Consider the following 18,703-nt stretch of genomic DNA (forward strand, 5'->3'; position numbering starts at 1 on the left):
TGCGAGGGTGGTACTACTTTCGAAGATAAAAAACTGGTCCAATTCATTACCACCGTGTGTGTCCCCTATTGGATACCGGAAAGTGCATCGATCGCGAAATGGTTGTTCTCGGAAGTCCAAATCGACAGCATAAAGTCGTGTTGCTTAAAATTAAATGCACATTTCTGTCCCCCATAATCTTGACAAATTTCTTGATATCTAAGATCAATCGATCAAGGAGTAAAGAGCAGATGAAGTAAAGCAAAAACTAGAGGACCACATAGTGAACAATATCACAAGATGGGGCTTCCACATCTAGGAAGAATTCCTCATGAACATCAAGCTAAAAGTATAGATCTCTTTCTCGCTGTGAACATGTTCGCGCACGGGTATGCTTTCCTCAAACATTAAGCACAAACAATCTTTTTTTCCCGTCTTAATACGTGATGACCGAATTGATTTGGCTGCTCAACTGCCGACTTGACTATGCAACAAACTTACAGACACGATGTAAGTACATGAAATGTGGGAAAAGCATAGCCAACGTTCCTTCAGGGTTCATCAAATTGCGAAAATAATGGACTTGATTCCATTCCCTTGAGTCTAAGGAATGCTTGTTGCTTTGAAGGGTTATACAAAGGCTGACTTCTTTCATTATCCATCAAGCTTCGTCACTACGTAATCGTTGCTTAACTAATCTAAAGTTCACCGAATGGCGTGACTTTGTTGAATAATAAAATTCCGGAGCAGATCGTGACTTAATTATTCCAATTTTTTAGACAAATTCCTTCATCCACATTCTCCAACCTCATATGTGAGCGCCAACTCTGCCTTCTAGAAGAGTAGAAGGCAATATTCATATGTCTGTAGATGCACGCACATGCAACGTGTATGCGTCTCTGTGCGTGTGTGGCTGTATTATGTGTGTTAGCTAATGAAACAACTCTATAGTGTATACAGACATACGTACACACGCACCAACGCATACACTTTGCATGTGCGTGTCAGCTTCCCATAGGGATTTGAAGGTCTTGCAGGCTTTAAGATGAGAAAAATCCTTCAGTTCTATACACGGGCACCTAAACTGACTTCGCTCTTTAGTCTCCAGCATGCGGATAAAACAACATAAAACACTAGAACCAGACTTGTGGAATACTAGTTCAAATGTTTCATAAATCTGCTCCAAATTTTGGACCAGATTCATTAAACACTCACAATAGTGTCTCAGATGTCCAACGACCTTTAAAAATTAAAATTGCACTTGAAACATCGACTTCCAGCATTGCCGGCATTGGTGTGAAAAAGGGTGATCTCAAGTCTCAACGGTTTTGATGTGCAAAATTAGAGACGAAAACCGCTCCTGTTTACCCTCTCATTTAACCAACGAAAAGGAGACTTTAAATTATGTACACTTTTCATGACCATGAGTACTAATGTAGGCTTCCAGCTCTTTATTTGCGGAACAGGGAATTTGTCAGCAAATGCTTTAAATCAAGCCAAGGATATGTGACAGGAACTTGGAATTCTTGCAGATGCATATTGGTAGAGCTATTCTGATGCACTTTCAAGGAAAATATGCTTCGGCCTCTAGTGCAGCATACAATGTCTAATAGAAATCCCTTTCCCTGCAACTCGTTAATGGTCTGTTGGCAGTGCGGCCAGGTAGAGAGCCTTGTAGATTAGGTGAGACTGCATTTTCAGCGGATGTTCTATTTAAACTTTTTCCATATGAAATATGCCCGTTTGCCAAATGAGTTTCTCTCCCGTTGAAGTCGTTACGAGGTGGGTGTAATGAATGAGAAGATATTTTTCACAAGAGAAATACAAATCAATCACAACACTCCGATAAGCCAAAAAAGAAAACCTGCACTGTTCAATTACAGCAGACATACAATAAATCGGCACCAATTGGCACGGTTTGACACATACATTCTACAGCAATTACCACGAACTTTCTTCAAGACACCGCAAGAAAAAAACAATAGCTTGCAGCCCTTTACTACCACGTAGAAGTTTCCTGTGCTAAGGGTGGACATAAACAAAAAGGAAAATGATACATGTATCGAAGCTATGAAATGGAATCTTACATATGTACTCGGACCTTGTAACCTACCGGAAATGAGATGTCTGCCATGATCCTCGATTGTCATCTAAGCTTGGACTCGCTTCCCTTACTGCGGAAGTTTGACAGTGAGAAAAATGAACGAGGTGCTGCATTATTCAACACAAGCAGCACAAGATTGTCAACGTAGCGGAAAAGAATTACAGAAGAGAGAAAGAGAGAGAGGACAGAATGTCATTAGACTCATTACACTCATAATCCATAGCAAAATTACTTTCTACTCCCAAAAAAAAAGGCCTTGAAGAAACAATAGATCTCCAAAGTGTTTTCAAGGCATGAGTTTCATCGAACAAAATTCAATAAGAAATTGGGCAGATATTTGTTGTATTCACCTTTTAGAGAGCTTCCAGATAAATGGTCCTCCCTCAGTTTGAAGTTTGCCGGAGGTGCAGGAATTGAACTCCGCAAGGATTGGACTGTACAAGTTTAAACAAGTAAACATCTTGTAACCAAGCAAATGTTCAGTTTAAACATGTAAATATCTTGATACCTATGTCACATGGGTACGGGTACGGGTGCCGGTACTGGTACGGGTACGGACCATTTTCAAAAAACTTGGGTACGGGGGAACGGCCGTACACACACACATATATATGTCAAAAAATGCAGAAAAATAACATATTTGCACATATCTATATCAAAAATTACACAATCAGAATAACATATTGTCATATTCATAAATACAGTCATTACAATTTACAACTTATATGAAAACTTGAAAAGCACCTAGCAAAAGAGCCGCAAAACCAATAGAAACAAGGATCATTTCAAAAGGCGTACCCAACCCCGTACCCATACCCGTACCCGTGTCGTACCGGTACCATACGGGTACTCCTCCTTTGGAGGAGTACCCGTGTGACATAGCTTGATACCAACCAAAAATTTCAAACTGCAGAAAACTGCCATGACCTGGGTAAATGTGGAGAAGAGCTAGACAAATATTTTACACCAAAATACGGGGTGAGAAGGACAAACTACAAATTTTGTGTGCATACATTTACATACAGAGGAAGGGGAGGGAGGACCCTCAGAGATTTTTAAGAGCAGTAACTATTTGCTGAGTTCAGGATGAAGGTGAAAAGAGTCACAAAGGCAAAATATTTTGAGTTTTAAAGTAGCTAAAGATTATATTTTGCAGGCTTAGATCAGCTGATATGTTGAACCCTATATGTTAAAGCAAACTAGACATGGTAAGAATGTTTAAATTGACAACTTGGTGTAATGCAACTTAGTCCACATTAACATAGTCTGATGCGTGTGGGCTTTTATGTATTTATCAGCCAGGCATAGAGTTGGAGAATGGACTGACTGACTATGCCCTTCAGCAGATGCCTGAGGCTACTGCAGGAGATCAACCGATGGTATCCTTGCTCAGTTCCTTATTCTGACCTAAAATATATAACACCAGGAATCCATGTGACGGACTAATTTCTAGAGGCACTAACTACAGATCATAGGCTGCAGGACTACAGCATTGAAGGGACAATTTACGGTGTCCTAATGAAACAAGAAAAGACAAATAAGAAGCACCAGCTTGAATCTGAACCAGAAAAGCCCAAAGATGAACTGGGGGTAGAAGAAAAGGAGGAAACAAATAAACCTACTTGATTCTTGTTCTTGGAAAAATTCTCCTTCTTGGAAGCCATCACATACAAGTTGAGACTGCAAGAACCCCATCCTTGATTTTCTCAGGTCTTCTGATGATCGACTAGCCAGATCACGCCCATCTTCGGTGTCATCATCTCCCTCAGAAGTGGTGGAAGCTGACACCCAATCTGTCACCAAGTTTTCTGATCCTTTACTCTTCCTTCCAAATTTAAGAAGCCGCTTCAAACCCTTTTTGACATCCTTGCGTGAATGCTGTAAGGCAGCTCCTTCAAGAATTGCCTTCTGAGTGCTTCCCCATTTTTTCCTCATCCGAGCTGCATCCGCCTCCACAAGGTGGCCCAAAGGATGGGTATTCCATGATGCAGGGCTTCCAGTTGGTGAGTCCATATATGTGTCAACATCAGATGCTTCTAGACCGTAAGAAAAAGGATTTTGTACACGTGAGTTCCAGGATGCAGGACTTTCTTCTCCTTGGGAATCACGTGGAGCACCCAAAGAAGGATTAAAATGAGCAGAAACAGAAGATAGTGTCACTGCTGAATCATTGATTTCAGAAATTAAGGGTACAGTGTCACCATTCTCACATTCAAAATCTCCAGATTTTTCAGATCCCTGGCTTATCTGAGCTTTGTCATCATCAGAATCAGCATGAAAATCAGCATCTTTGAGAGATTTTTCAAACGATGAACCATCAACCTCTTCTTCATCATTATCAATATCTGCACCAGATTGCTCATTGAATTCAGTGTCCTCATTTTTCAAACTTTCCGTAGCTACTGAAGCCTTCATTTTTGCAATACCAGGCCCAGCACCTGCACCTCTTCCATTACCTTTTCGCAGGAAGGTTTTAGCAGTATTCTTGACAGGTCTGTTGTTCTCTGCTTCTTCCTTGGAAAATCTCAATGGTGTCAATGAAATTGCATCAGCATTAAGAGATGAAACATCTTTCATCTCTCCAAGACCCACAGAGCTTTTCCTCATAGACTGTGAACGCCTCTGTTTATCATCCTTCTTCATCATGTTATCCTCATTAGTGCTCCTGCTGCGAGCATAGCTTCGAACTTGAGAACGACCTGAACCCCTACTTGTCACTGTTGATGGTTTTGAATTCTCTTTCCGGACGTCAGAAAAGCTCGGCACTGACTGTGCAAGGGTGCTTTCTGCCTGGCTCCGGTAATTTCCAACACTAGAATTTGATGGTTTAATAGATATGGCCCTTGGCCCAGTAGTTCGAGGTGTTGACAAGGACAAACTTCTGTTATGCAGGGATCTCTTGGCCTGACTGACTTTCAAAGATATGTCATCTAAAACAGGTTCCCCATGAGCTTGTTGAGTTTCTAGAGTGCCACCTTGTCTGTAAAGTATACTTTCTAAGTTTTCGATTAAATCCTCTTCACTTTCAGAGTCATCTCCCTGCTGAAGCATTATAAAAATAAACAGCAATAAGTTGAAACAAACAAACTTTCTTTTCCCAAATGTTTTAAATAAGCAAACTGAAATGAATAAATAAATGTATCACAATGGTATGTCGCAGAGTATTTTCAACTATGAGCAAAAGAGACTCCTTTTCTCTAGGTTAGGATGCATTTATGCAAACAGTAGAATCAGAAAAAAACCTGTTCAACAAGATTGTCTGAACCAAGTCGAAGTCACCACGGATCTCCTTTTTAGACAAAGTCACGTGTCTGTAAAATAACTGGGTTTGCTTAGTTGACAAAGCCACTTCAAAATGTCCAAACTTTTTTAGTTGCCCTGCGACTAATGAACAATACGAACTAAAACTGACTGCCAGATAGCTAATTATTGGTCCGAGTGTTAAATTTTTTAATATGTCACCAAGACCACTTCCAAGCATGGTATATCATGGTCCTGTCTTATATGTTAAATGCTACCAACCAAAATTGTTGTATACATAGATGGATGAGAACAAAAGAAATTTTTAATTTGTTTACTAAAAGAGCAGGAAAAACAATCCTTTTACAAGCTTGTCCAACAATGTGTAGCAGTAGGCAGAGAAGATTTTCACGGGGAGAAACTTTCCAGGAAATGTGTTCCTCTGCTGCATGCAAACAAGATGCAGCCCCATACTAAACACTATAGAATGGACCTACACCATGTAAGAATCAAACTCAAATACCACCAACTCACCTGACAACTAGCAACCATGGTTGAACCCAACAGCAACCCTTTCCTAGGTTACCTAAACTACAGCCAGGTAATACTCAGGCATGGCACGAGTTGCCGGAACACTAAGTTAAGCAATCTCAAAGAAATAACTTTCTTCACAACTCTATAACATGCAGTACCACATTCTTCAGGAAGCAAAACATTTCATGTGAAGTAGAATAAATGACATACCCGTTCCCTGGATCTCATGGTTGCTTGAGCATAGGACACAGGCCTTTCTATCCGTTGACGAGCATGGGCAGCTGGATCTCTCTTGCTAACAGGGCTTGCAAATTTTGCCTTCAATTCGGCACTGCTTCTCTCTAAGCTTTGTTGCATAGCTTGCAATTTAGCTTCTCTTTGTGCCCGCTTATTGGCTGGCTCTGACCTGAGTTTTTCCTCACGCTTCTGCATATACCTATCATAGAACAGTCCCCTTGAATCAACCAAAGGCCCCAAAACATTTGGTAAGTGACTTGTGGGCTCGCTGTGTTCTTCAGAGCTAGCCATCTTCATTAGCTTTACATCAACATCCACCTTCACAGCACCAGCATTTCCCACAGGCACAGCATCCACTACAGGATTTTGCACCACCTTTTCTTGCAACTGCAGATTACCAGCCAGAACTGTTGATCTCTTGCTGATAGTTGGTTGATCATCAACGAGTTTGTTCCTCCGTCCAACACCAGACTGATCACCAGGAACCCTAAGCTTGTGCGCAGCAAAAAGTGCTTCCAACTCATTGGCCTTCATCTCAAGCTCATCATTCCTTTCCTGGTTACCCTTTGACTGCCTCATCTTCTGAGTCGACTCAGCAGAGACAGTTGCGGTTCCAGCCATTTCCAAATTTCCAGTCACTCTCCCATGTGACGGATCCAATGCTCCATGGTTTTCTGACAGTCTTCTACCTGATCCAGGTGTAGGCATGTTTGTACTTTCTTCCTTATACAAAGGAACCTTATTCTTTTCTGGAACAGAGGCTTGTCTCTGCAATTTCATCTCCCAGCTACCCGACTCTGATGTACCCCCATCCATACTCTGATTTGAAACACTTCTGGAGTTGGTTCGGACTGTTGTTGGACCTTCTTTTAGTTCACGGTCATCTTTCCTACCCAAAGAAGCTCTCAGCTGTGGTAAAACTACTGGAGTTTTTCTTCCACCACCTGCCACACTGCCAGCTGGAGAGTTAACTGGCTGCATCCGCACTGCAGGACTGGTACTTCCTCCGTCTGCACCCTTGCTGAATGAAGCACCAATTTGAGTTTGAACAGGGGGAAGTTTGGACCCAAAACCTTCCATCTTCCCAGCAGAGTGTTTTGCCTGTCCCACAGATGCTGGCACCATGGTTCCAACATCTTGCACATTTCCAAAGGGATCCCTAAACTGGGTGGGAAATGCAGCAGCTTTAGGAATTGCAAAGTCTTCAGTCCTGCTTGGGAAGGTTTTGAGCTGAGTATTTGTAAGCGTAGCCTTTGCCTCAGCATCTTCAGGCTTGGTGGGATAGGCCTTGAAATGAGTGATCACAGGCAAAGGTTTTGTTTCAGATTCCTCTTCCCCACCAAAAGAAGAGCCAGATTGAGAACGTGAAATTGATGATTCTCGCAATCGATTATCAGTCCTCATGTCCTCTCCTCTACCGTAAAAGACAGGTTTGGATGGCATATTTGAAGAGGCAGCCCTTGGATCAGCAGCTTCTTCTCCAGCTGACAAAGACCCAGATCGCAACCGTGGCATAACCAAGCCTCTTGGCCTACTGTCAACTCCAGATTGCACCCAAGATTCCCCTATATCCCTTGCTGCAATACCATCCACTGGTATCCCTAGGTGAGTTGCATCACTAGGCTGATTTTTCACCTTCGATTCATAGTTAACCACAGAGGATACACCTGCTTGCAGCCGAGCATAGTCGAATTGGTTATTTGTGTTGGCTGATGATGAAGGTGAAGGAATGTCCTCCCTTGGGTCAATACTCATGTCGCTGGCGCCACTCCATCTTCGAAGAACTGACTTCTCAACTGAAGCGGAGATACCACTAGAATCAGTTGAAAGCCGGCGAAAGTCTGACTTGACTGAAAGACCACTGCCACCACCCTTGTTCTTGCCCATCTCTCCTGACTGCTCCTTCTGCTTGCTCTCGAAGAGGTTGATTCGGTCTTGCACACTGAGTCGTCGAGCTGGTTGCTGGATGGGCTCAGGCGGTGGAGATGGTGTTGGTTCCTTCTTATCTTTGGCATTCACAACAATGTCTTCAGCCACATCCTTCTCCCCTCCAGGCTCTGGTCTTAAGAAGCCCCGTGCAGGTCGCAGCACATTAGATGAGGCTGGTTTGCTTTGTTGCATCATGGAGGTCGTCACAGGAAGAGCTGCGTCCCTGGGGGCTGTGGCAGCAGTCATCAGCTCCACAGGTTTCAAAGTTGGCTGATTAACATGGGCCACATCAGTTGCCTGGGTTGACTGTATCTCGGGATCCAATGTTTGGTCATCAATGGACATGTCTGACCCAGAAGAAGATCTGACTTCACGATCAGTCTCCCTTTTCCATGGGCACAGCTCAGGACGCCTCTGGCACAGGGAAATAAACTTCTTACAAGCCTCACTGCAGAAAAGCAAGAATAAGTCCAAATCCAATGCACAAAACAATCCAAATTGGACCAAAACGAAAAATAATAAAAGAAAAAAAAATTGTAAACAGCAAGAACTGGCTTGTGACCTTCAACCAAAAATTTATATCTAAATGTCTTGGAAAAGGAGGATTGGATTATATGTGTGCATGTGCCTGTGTGTGATAGAAAGGATGTTTTAGATCATGTTCTTGGGACAAAAAACATGAATTCTAAAATTTGTACACATTGCAGGCCATTGATTTTTCAAGACATTAAGAAACCAGTAGGTATGATAGAATTGCTAAAAATTCAACTTTTTATATGTGGGTGTATGTACTCCAAAAAACACCCTATATATATGTGGGCACACACACACACACACATCTATATATATAGACATGCACACACACCTGCCACATCCACAACTGCCTGTAAGAGCAGGGTAGTAAAACCAAGTTGAAAGGCAAAAAGAAATGAACTAATGGAAGTATATGCTTACTTCAAACGATGAGCACGAAAACGCTCAGCAAACAGGAGAAGCTCAGAAACATTTTCCAAAGTGAAACCTGCAGCTGCAGCTCGAGCACATGCCATGTTCAGATCCTGTTGGACAGCCAAAACTCGCACATCTATTGCTCTCAAGAGCTCTCTTCTGAAATAACATCAGTAATATAGGCCTTCATAAGTCAAAACACAATAACCTTAAACAAATTTTAGAAGGCAAGACACTGTTTCACTATAAAGAGTTGGAATCATAAAGCCATGAGTGCAAAGCTATTAGATTTCCATCTGAACTGTTCATTGATGAGGATACCATCTTAAGTTTGAACCGTTCATGATCTGTCTCATAAGCAGACAGTGGAGACTCACACCAAAACACCAACTAGGATGCCTATGGAAGGAGTAATTCACTCAAAGTCTAAAAGAGGTGAGCACAAAGATAGAATCTGCAAGTTGAAAGGGCCATAACAGTTTGAAAAAAAATCCAATCACTAATTTTAGAGATTGCCCATGCAAGCCGAGAGTGCCACGAAGAATCCATAGACCTTTTCAAAGTACAAGACTACTTCAACCATCCAGGAAGCGCACAAGTTCTGATGCAGCAAACTTATAAAACATCACAAAATGATGTTACACCCTTCAACAAACAAACTGAGCAACCTACAGAGCATCAGAGAGAAAAATACGGAACTACAAGAGTACACTATTGCTTCTATGCCTTCCATCTATATTTTTTTCCCTTTTCTTCCTTCAACAATGAAATAAAGTCTTCCCATTGATGAGATAAAAAATGTCTTTTTCTGGCGTTTCCTTCTTCCATAGCTCAAATCAAGAGATATAAATACATAGATATGTATATAAAGGAAAAGGAAAGGTGAAGTACAAAACTGTATGTTGACCTTATCTTGGACCATGCCAACCCAATTATGCTCAACATATCTACACCTTTTCCTAAAAGATTATACAAAGAAATGAGTATTGCATGGTTTCCACATAAGACAGTTCTAGAGTTTCAAGTTTCAACCAATAAGAATGACTAACAACCTAGTGTAAGTACTAAGACTCAAGGATTAACCTGATTAAACAGCATCATAGAAGAACTTACTTAGATGTATCTGCTGCTGCAGTGGCAGCTGCTTCGTTTTCATCTGCACCAAGAGTATTAAAAATTAAAATGGCATTTGTATTAAAAGCCTGATAGTGTGTGTTGCCAAAAGCCTTCAAGTATCAGGGATTCAGGAGGTAGATAAAGCTCTAAGGAACCAAGTACTTGAAACAAAATAATCACATCAACTGCCAAATTCAAATAGTTATCACTTGCTTACCAAACATGCAGTTAACATATTTTCCATGTTAGTTTCGTTTTCTTTCAGAACTTGCCTTTCTTGCATCCTAGGCACAAGCCATTTACTTCATTTTCCAAAGTAATCCAGACATAATTAATTGAAATTTCTTGTACCTTAATTTCCTGAAAACCTAAAGCCCACTGAACCTGATATAGAGGGAAAACCGTACAACCAGCCCTCAAGTCTTCTTCTTCACCAGATCATTGTCATCTAAGTTGCCAAGCATCCATGAGCAACAGCTACATGGGCATATATTCACTATGAAAAAAGGAAAGATTACTGACATATGCCATTTGCATTAAGGCAATGCAAAGGCCCCACTGACCTAGGTAGACCATATCCCCAAATATCAAAAGCAAACTCTTAACTACATGGATATTGAGCACTTAACCACATTAGCAGATAAGGGACACTGGAAATACCAAAGCAAAGTCTTCTTTGTGAAGAGCTCAAAGAAGGAACATCAAAAGTACAAGCATTAAGAAAAAAAGGAAGAGAAAAAATCTAGTCCATTTAAAAAGCTTAGTCAGGGACTCAGGGTATGGATGAAAACGATGTCTTAATCAGCAAGGATGAAAGAAAGAAATGCAGAGACAAATAGGAAGGAGCATGTGAGAGAAGAAAGACCAGGAAAAAAATATGCATATGCAATCAAGATGCACATACTTTACCATATAAGCTAGCAGATTCAAGATCATTATCGAAACACAGTGTAAGATTATGACTGAAGCCTAGCACGTCTCAACTGCCCAGGTGCCCAGCCTACAGGCCTAACTGCATTAACAAACCTAAGCTAGCTTTTGGCTAAATAACTCCTAGTTTCTCAATATGAAGAGTGATAAAAAAAGCAGCATCTATCTTCAAAAATGTAAATGTAAAAAAAAAAATTGTTATAAAATATAAATTAATACCAAATCATAAGAAAAGAAGGAAAATATCCCTCCAGGGTAAATGTAAAGGCAAGCACTGTATTATTAAGGGGAATGCAGCTAGTGCCATGGACAACAACTAAAAACAGGTTCATTCTCAACAGGTTTACAACATTTATTCAGCTTCTCACAAAGATTTAGCAAACTGTATCATATGCAAATTGACAAGCAGCTCACATAGAAAAGAAAGAATAAGACTGAACCAAAAAAGGTCAAGTTAGACAGGTCATCCACATACCCATTGCATCATGGAGCTGATCTCCTGCCCCCTGGATAAGGGAAAGGAAATGCCAGTGAAAATTATGACATGGTTCTTGACAAGGTCTGAAAATAAACTGCATAGAAGGTATAGAACCTGTGAGTATATTCTTCTAGCAGCTTCAAGCTGGGACATCTCTGCATCAAATGTATTGACCAGTTCTAAGATTTCAGGTGTGCTAACAAACCGAACAAACCTGCAATAACATGTGAAATTTCAATATAAGTTGGAAACAAATTTCTTCAGTCAGTCTGCTTATTTTACCAAAATATAACTTCTTCTTCCCAAAAAGCAGATGCATGGAAATTTTATAATGCAGACACATGATAAACCTGGACAACTTTGTTCTCCACTATGATCAATACCAGCAATCATGAATTGTTAACTTAAATACATAATCCAAAGCACTCACACTTATGGTATGGATAGTACGTGCTTCCATGAAAATACAAAAGATGCTTACATGCATCACATGTTCTTCCAAAACATATACAGTACAAAGTCTGCCATTATCATACCAAATAACCACAACCAAATCAACTGTGACTTAGCTGAATGCAAGCAGTTACAGACCTTTCTAGTGTCCCTTTGGTAAACCATGTTCCACTTTCTTGATTTTTCTGCACTTCCAGCTTTATCGTCTGAACTGCCTGACCAACCTGCTCTTCAGCTACCCGTAAATGGGTGACAAAAGGTTTAAGAAGCCCAGATGCAAGCTTTTCAGTTTTCCCCTCCCCAGAAACAAACAACTCACATCTGAAAATCAGTGAATAATAAGATGAGAAACCAAACACATTCTACATTCCAATAGGAGTACATCGGAAAAGCTCACCTTGACTTCTTTGGTGACAGCTGAAATACTGCATAATCAAGTGGTGAATCGGATTTCATTTTCTCCCCTAATAACACCTAGTGGTGCCAGTACCTAGCAAAAGAAGAGCACTTGAAGAATTTCATGCAAAGTCTTAGAGTTTGTAACTTTGTAGCAATAAGCCATTGAAAACAACCAAAAAACACATAATAACCCATACATAAGCATCTATCTTTTTATCTACTCTTTCAGTAATTACCTTGTCATAATGTAGTTACCCACACCTAAGTCAACATCTATGTCATAAGAACTCTATGTTTCACATACTGCCTGTTACCAGTAAGTTAATGATACGTTTCTAATATAGAAAGAAAGATTAAACCAAAATGACAGGTTGTTAGTATGCTTCGCACAGCCAAACAAGATGTTGTCCTTTTTTGCCCCAATTTGACATATTGTTGATTTCTTCATACGTAGGCTTCTTACCGAACACAACTAAGAGGGACATGGTGGATGAGCTTGCAATCCAATGTCAGTTGCTATGGAACTGCTCACTTTTCCATGTGAGCACGGCCTGTGATTGCAATGACTTTTTTTTTTATCATTATGAAAAAAAAGAAACCTGAACATGCCAGCCATGTCTTCTTTTGCATAACTTTTCAGAAACTAAATTTCTCACGTAGACTCATCTTTTTTATTGGAAACCCTTTTCAGAAGCCATCCTTTGTTCAAGTTTCCTCATAACCCTGCTTTTTTTAATATGAGAAAAGATTTAAACTGGCAATCTTTTACATTTCCTATTTTGACTTAGTTAAAGTCACTAAAAAACATACTCATATTTTTAGATACAAGCTTTAACAGAAATTTTTAAATTGATTTATATTTTCTTACTTTTGTTATTATTAAAGTTTAAACAATAACATTGATTTTCCTAATTAGGTGACTGTGTAAATTTGAAAAGAGAAAAGCCAAAAAAGGTATATAAATTAGTAAGAACTCAAAAACAGTAACATTAATAGTTGTCTGAAACAATATCCAAAAAATATTTGGTACCTAGTGTTAAATTACAAAACTTTCCAATTATCCTCTGTAAGATTCCAAATATTTACTTTGAAGCAAACCATTTATAATCTTATCTTGCATTTTGCTCCACTGCAAGCTTGTGGCCACCCTGCTTTAGATTTCTAGCCCCAACATATGCCTTCATCAATTTGTGTGTGCTTGTGAAGATTGCATAGCTCCATGTCATGAAAAAACGATTTATACCCAGCTACAACCCATTAACAGCTTCTGAATAAAACTTACTTATTTTAACAGAGGCTAACAATGACAGGAGAGAAGAAAGAAAACAAAACAACAATCACAACCCATATTTGTGCACAATTCAAAACATTCTTTATGAAACCTGACCTAAGAATAGAGAAGAATTGGATCAAAATCGGTCTAAGAGTAAACATGATGTTGCAGCTCCCAATATTCCATTCTCCACTAACAGTTAGCTACGACACACAAGGTACTTGACACTCATGCATCAGTTAACTTCTCTAATTTGGTACTGATTCTTCACTGTCGATAACCCTACTGCTATTTCCAAAGTTAAGACTAAGTGCCAGGCTTTCACTTGTATCTTTCCCGCTCTACAACTTAAAAGGCTCTTCAGGTTTCTATCATTGACTCCAGTTTGTAACGTAGCATGAGATTATGACAAGACCATACCCATTCCACGGTGAGAGAAAGTGATGGAGAACGAACAAGCTGCACTTCAGACAAATCAAAATGGGCAATGAGTAAACATATGTTTGGACGAAAGAAATTGGCAAAGCTTAATCACATGTTTCTGCGTAAAAAAGGCAGAATTCTCGTTTGGCATGATCAGTACTTAATCGGTGACTTACGAAGAGAAAATAATGTATCGTCTGAAATCCAGAAATCCTCTGTGGAAATATTAAGAACGAACATCTTAGACGCACTCACCATTAAAGCTGTAAGCTTCGAAGTCAGCTTTAGGCGCAGTAGGCAGACGACCGAGCATCGAAAGTCTCTCACTAGTTACATCCAAGAAATAGTTCTCATGCAACAATGACAGTACATCTGCCCGACAATCTGCAAATGCATCAAATTTTAGTAACTTCACCTGAGGAGAACCTTAGCAAAAGCAATGTTCAAGTTTGCCTAAAGTTCCAAATAAGTTAAAGCAGAAGCGAACTGTATGCGCTTCACATGCACTGGCAGGTCCAAATTACGTTCTCAAATAAATAAAAACCAAGAGTCAAACAGGTACACCCCAATTAACCAAAAAGTTAGCAGGAAACGCCCAATCCATGTCACAAGAAGATCTCACATTTCCCCGATCGCATTCACTGTCAACCCACTAGACCTACATTTACATCCGGGACCGATTTCGGGCAGGTTAATCTGCAGAGCCCTAGCTTTTCACCCCGTCAAAAAACGGCTGAATCTACCCGCCTAACAACCAAAGGACGACATGCATTTCTAAGATCGGAATATAAGAATCCAGCCCTCTCAGCTGATGGATCGTAATCGCCAGAATTCTTACCTCCTTCCCGCCAAGCAGGAATCCGGCGAAAAGCGAGCCGGAAAGAGGTGGCGTCAAGCCCAGAAAGATCCTCCAAACGCAAAGTCGAATCCTTCCGATCTTCCTCTTCCTCCCTCCCTTCTCCTCGAAACCCTAGAAAATCTCCCTCTGGCTGGCACTCTCTCTTTCTCTCTCTCTCACACACACACACACTCTTTCTCTCTCTCTGCCCGCCGACGACGGCAGCAGATGACAGTGGAGAGAGAGAAGGGAGAAGAACAGAGGGAGGAGTCCCCTTTTAGTGGGGACTTTTTTTTTTCTTTTCTTTTCCAAAACGCATTGCCAAGGGAAAATTAAAGAGGGAAATTTGGATTTTGGAAGTTACGAAACTAGCCCGCGCTTCGGAGATGCAACCTTACGGTATTCTCTGAAGGCTTTTTGCTGACCAAAATGCCCTTCCCTCCAATTCCACCAACGCACCTACAGAAATGCCTTTGAGAAAAAAAAAATGCTAATTTAGCAATAGATGCCTAGCCAAACATAAGTTGCTTTTAATTATATTATTTTTGTGACCACATTTACACTTCAGAAGATTGTGATAATTTCTGAATTTTTCTTTACATGTTTAGCTAGGCATTAGTTTGCAGTGTTTTAAAGGCTACATACCAATTTCTTGAAAAAGTTGGGTGTTTTTTTTATATGTTTGAATAGTTAGGCGCCCATTTGTTATTAGCTTTTTTGTTGGGAAACTTGTGGATAAGTGTGCTACTTGTTGAGCATCAGAGAGTTAAATTGACTCGAATGTGTAAATTATAAACTTATTTTATAATTGTTCGAAGGTTCCTATTCTCCCTGCTTTCGGGTTCTTGAGCTGAGTCGGTGTCAGTGATAAAACAGGACACCCTTCAACTTGGATGTTGTGTCCTATCGCTTTAAAACACAGAAATATAGCGTCGAGAATCGAACTAGAGACCTGCCTTTTACAAGCCTTTAGCCCCACCAGCTACGTTATGCTCCTTGAGGCAAGTTAGGTGTCCATTTGTTATTAGTTTTTTTGTTGAGAAAGTTGTGGATACATGTGCCTACTTGTTGAGCATTAGAGAGTTAAATTGGCTCGAATGTGTAAATTATAAACTTATTCTACAATTGCAAATAACTTTATTCATATAACCAATTGCAGGTAAGTTGATTGATTTAGCAAACTATTTGGGTTATTGAGAACAAACAGGATTTATTTTCTCACAATAAGCCTATGTTTGTGACGGTGCAACCTTGTGCATCCCAACTTTCCCTTGCCATTCTTCTCAAATAAGTTTAGAATGAACCTTTAACCCTTTTGAAAGTTTTGACAAATCCTTCCCTTTGTTGTATATATGGTGTGCCCCCTTAACATATGGCTCCACCATGTGTGTATGTGTTTGTTGCACTCGTTATTCCCTTTGGGGCAAAGCTTGAGCCTTTTGATTATGATGGTGCAACTTCACCATCTTGTTAGTTGAACACCCAAAAAAATATCAAAGCCCAAAAGTCCCTAACAAATTGGATATGGTTGGTACTTACAAAGTCTCACATTATTCATGATTCATGAACTTCTCTCTCTCTCTCTCTTATGGAGTAAGACAAACAGCGGGCAGAGAGAGAAAAAAAGGATGTCTTAAGGTTTTTTTTTTTTTTTTCTAAACTGTGCCGTCCGTGTTCGGGGCCGAACACACAACCAGTTTGGCTCTTATACTGTCAGATCACGCTTTAAATGTTAAAAAGATGTCATGGAAAAAGAGTATGAGGTAGAAGGTATGAAACCCACATTTTTCTCGCCTTTGTTCTCTTTGAAGGGACGACTGGTCACACTAACTATTGCTCTTCTACTTTCTCTTTTCACCTTAAAACGTGGCAGACTATGGGGGGTCTAGTGCAGACAAATTAGCTTCTTTCTATCTACTAAAACAAATGGGGCCTATGACGCCACTGCAGGGAAGGGATCTCATGGAGTCTAAGGCAATTTATGTGGGCAATCCAATGGTTCAGTTCCAAATCTGAAAAATTCTTCACATTTACTGTAACCAATGTTTGGAGTCTTGCATTTTTTAAGAAGGCTACATAAATTATAATTTTTTTTAAGTTACAAACTATTTTAGTTTCTTTATGCAAATATATATCCTAAAAAAATCAGGATATTTTCGAAAGAAACATGAAAATTCCTTGGTACCTTGAAGTGAGAGAGAGTAGCTAGAGTACAAAAATCTTGTAGTTTCATTCCCATTATTGTTGTTATTATTCCTGAGAATAGAATCTTGTTAATGACCTGTACTAGCTAGCTAGGACTTGAAGAAATGGCGCTCTGGTGTTTGCCTTGTGCGGGCACGTTGCCCCCTCTAAATTCTTACCCACCTGGGTGAAAAGCAATGAATGGATAAAAGGAGTGAGCAAGTGCGTTTTGGGTAGGTGAGGAATTAAAGGTTGCCTATTTATGTTTGAGGACTTGCTGTTTACATGACTTTGATCATATGAGTATTTTTAGCTGCATTTTTTTGAAAGAAAGCTGAAAAATTAAATTATTTCAAATTTAATGGTTAGCTGATGATCATATATACATATATATATATATATATATATATATATATATATATATATATATATATATATATGTTTCAGAGAATTGTAAGGGGCCATGGATGATGGCGACATGTTATTTGGTCTCCTGCCATAGCTTCTGTGGTCTTAGTCTGGAGTCACATGGGTGGTTGCCCCGCAGACTTGACTCTTAAGAAATGAAAGAAAAGGAGCCGTCGTTGAAAAGTGGAGCATATGCGACAATGCAATTAATTACGTTTCACTAGTAACGTTGCAAATTTTAAAACACTTTCGAAAGGTTTGTTGGGGGAGGGGGAGAGTGTGTGTGTGTGTGAATCAAATGAAACCTTTATCGTATAATTGAAAAAATTAATACTTTACTTGATTTTGGATGGGTACTTGGATCCGATGGTTCACATTTGCTTTGAATTGGTTTAGATTTTGAGTTTTGGAGGCAAAATGCACCACTTAACAAAGATGATTTGCCGGTAATGATGTCAGCGTAATATAATTAAATTTTGTAAGTATACAATTAACTACATACGACTTTTTTTTCAAATAAAAAAAGCACATTTTGCTGTAACTTCATTTACTGTGGTAATATCAGTGGTTACATGCAGTAATAGAAGGATCAAGTCGTCCAAGTCGTTCAGATGTATAAGAAAGAGAGAGAGGAGAGATGGCATTTTTGATGCGCAATGTGAAATCATCAGCAAACATTCGTTCCAATGAAAACATGAAAGTAAAAGAAATAGAAAGAAAGAACAAGTCATAACCAACCCTCAAAAGAAAGAGAAAGAGCCAAGAAAATGCGTCCCCCACAGAAGGCTTTTCCTTTAAGAAACATAAAGTCGTGACTTGAAGATATGCCAAAATCGAAGGTGTCATATTACTATTGGCACTATGCATGTAGTTAAGTGTAAATTCTCGAAGGCATTTGCCATACTTGATATCGATTTTCTCTTCATTTTTGATTATTAAAAAAATTATTGTAACATAATGCGATGTATTTTGTAATTTGCAAGAGAACGTCGAAAGTATGTCCTTCTCTGCTCTGCTCGCGGTCCCCTGCTTCTCCTCTGTTTTGGAGTTTACCTGCTTCCTTCTTGTTCAGTGTCTTGTGTTACAATTACGTCTCGCCAGATTGTTTGTTTGTTTGTCTTGGTCTCATCTGTGTCCGTTTCCTCAGATTATTTCTTTCACTACTTTAATAGACTTCCTCTTTTCTCCGGTCCTCGTATTCATAATAACAAATTGGAAAAGAAGAAGAAA

The 18,703-nt window shown here is 39.7% G+C and overlaps 1 protein-coding gene across 5 annotated transcripts; it reads right to left on the bottom strand.

Annotated features, from left to right (window-relative positions):
- Positions 1–1,827: 1,827 nt before the first annotated feature.
- LOC116264020 (uncharacterized) lies at positions 1,828–15,159 on the bottom strand. 5 transcript variants are annotated; one of them, XM_031643913.2, is made up of 13 exons: positions 14,882–15,159; positions 14,299–14,427; positions 14,041–14,079; positions 12,346–12,438; positions 12,087–12,269; positions 11,610–11,709; positions 11,493–11,523; positions 10,085–10,127; positions 8,978–9,130; positions 6,068–8,471; positions 3,706–5,125; positions 2,434–2,517; positions 1,828–2,190 (listed from the first exon to the last, which is right to left on the bottom strand). In XM_031643913.2, exons 4-13 carry the CDS (start codon positions 12,402–12,404, stop codon positions 2,126–2,128), a joined length of 4,542 nt encoding a protein of 1,513 aa, XP_031499773.1. In that variant the 5' UTR covers positions 12,405–12,438; positions 14,041–14,079; positions 14,299–14,427; positions 14,882–15,159; the 3' UTR covers positions 1,828–2,125. The 5 variants fall into 5 exon arrangements, with proteins under 5 accessions (XP_031499773.1, XP_031499775.1, XP_031499774.1 ...); XM_031643915.2 differs by lacking the exon at positions 14,041–14,079 and having other exon boundaries at positions 3,706–5,122; XM_031643914.2 differs by lacking the exon at positions 14,041–14,079 and having other exon boundaries at positions 12,346–12,455.
- Between the last annotated feature and the right edge of the window lie 3,544 nt (positions 15,160–18,703).

This window comes from Nymphaea colorata, chromosome 11, assembly GCF_008831285.2.
Source record: "Nymphaea colorata isolate Beijing-Zhang1983 chromosome 11, ASM883128v2, whole genome shotgun sequence".
NCBI lineage: Eukaryota > Viridiplantae > Streptophyta > Magnoliopsida > Nymphaeales > Nymphaeaceae > Nymphaea > Nymphaea colorata.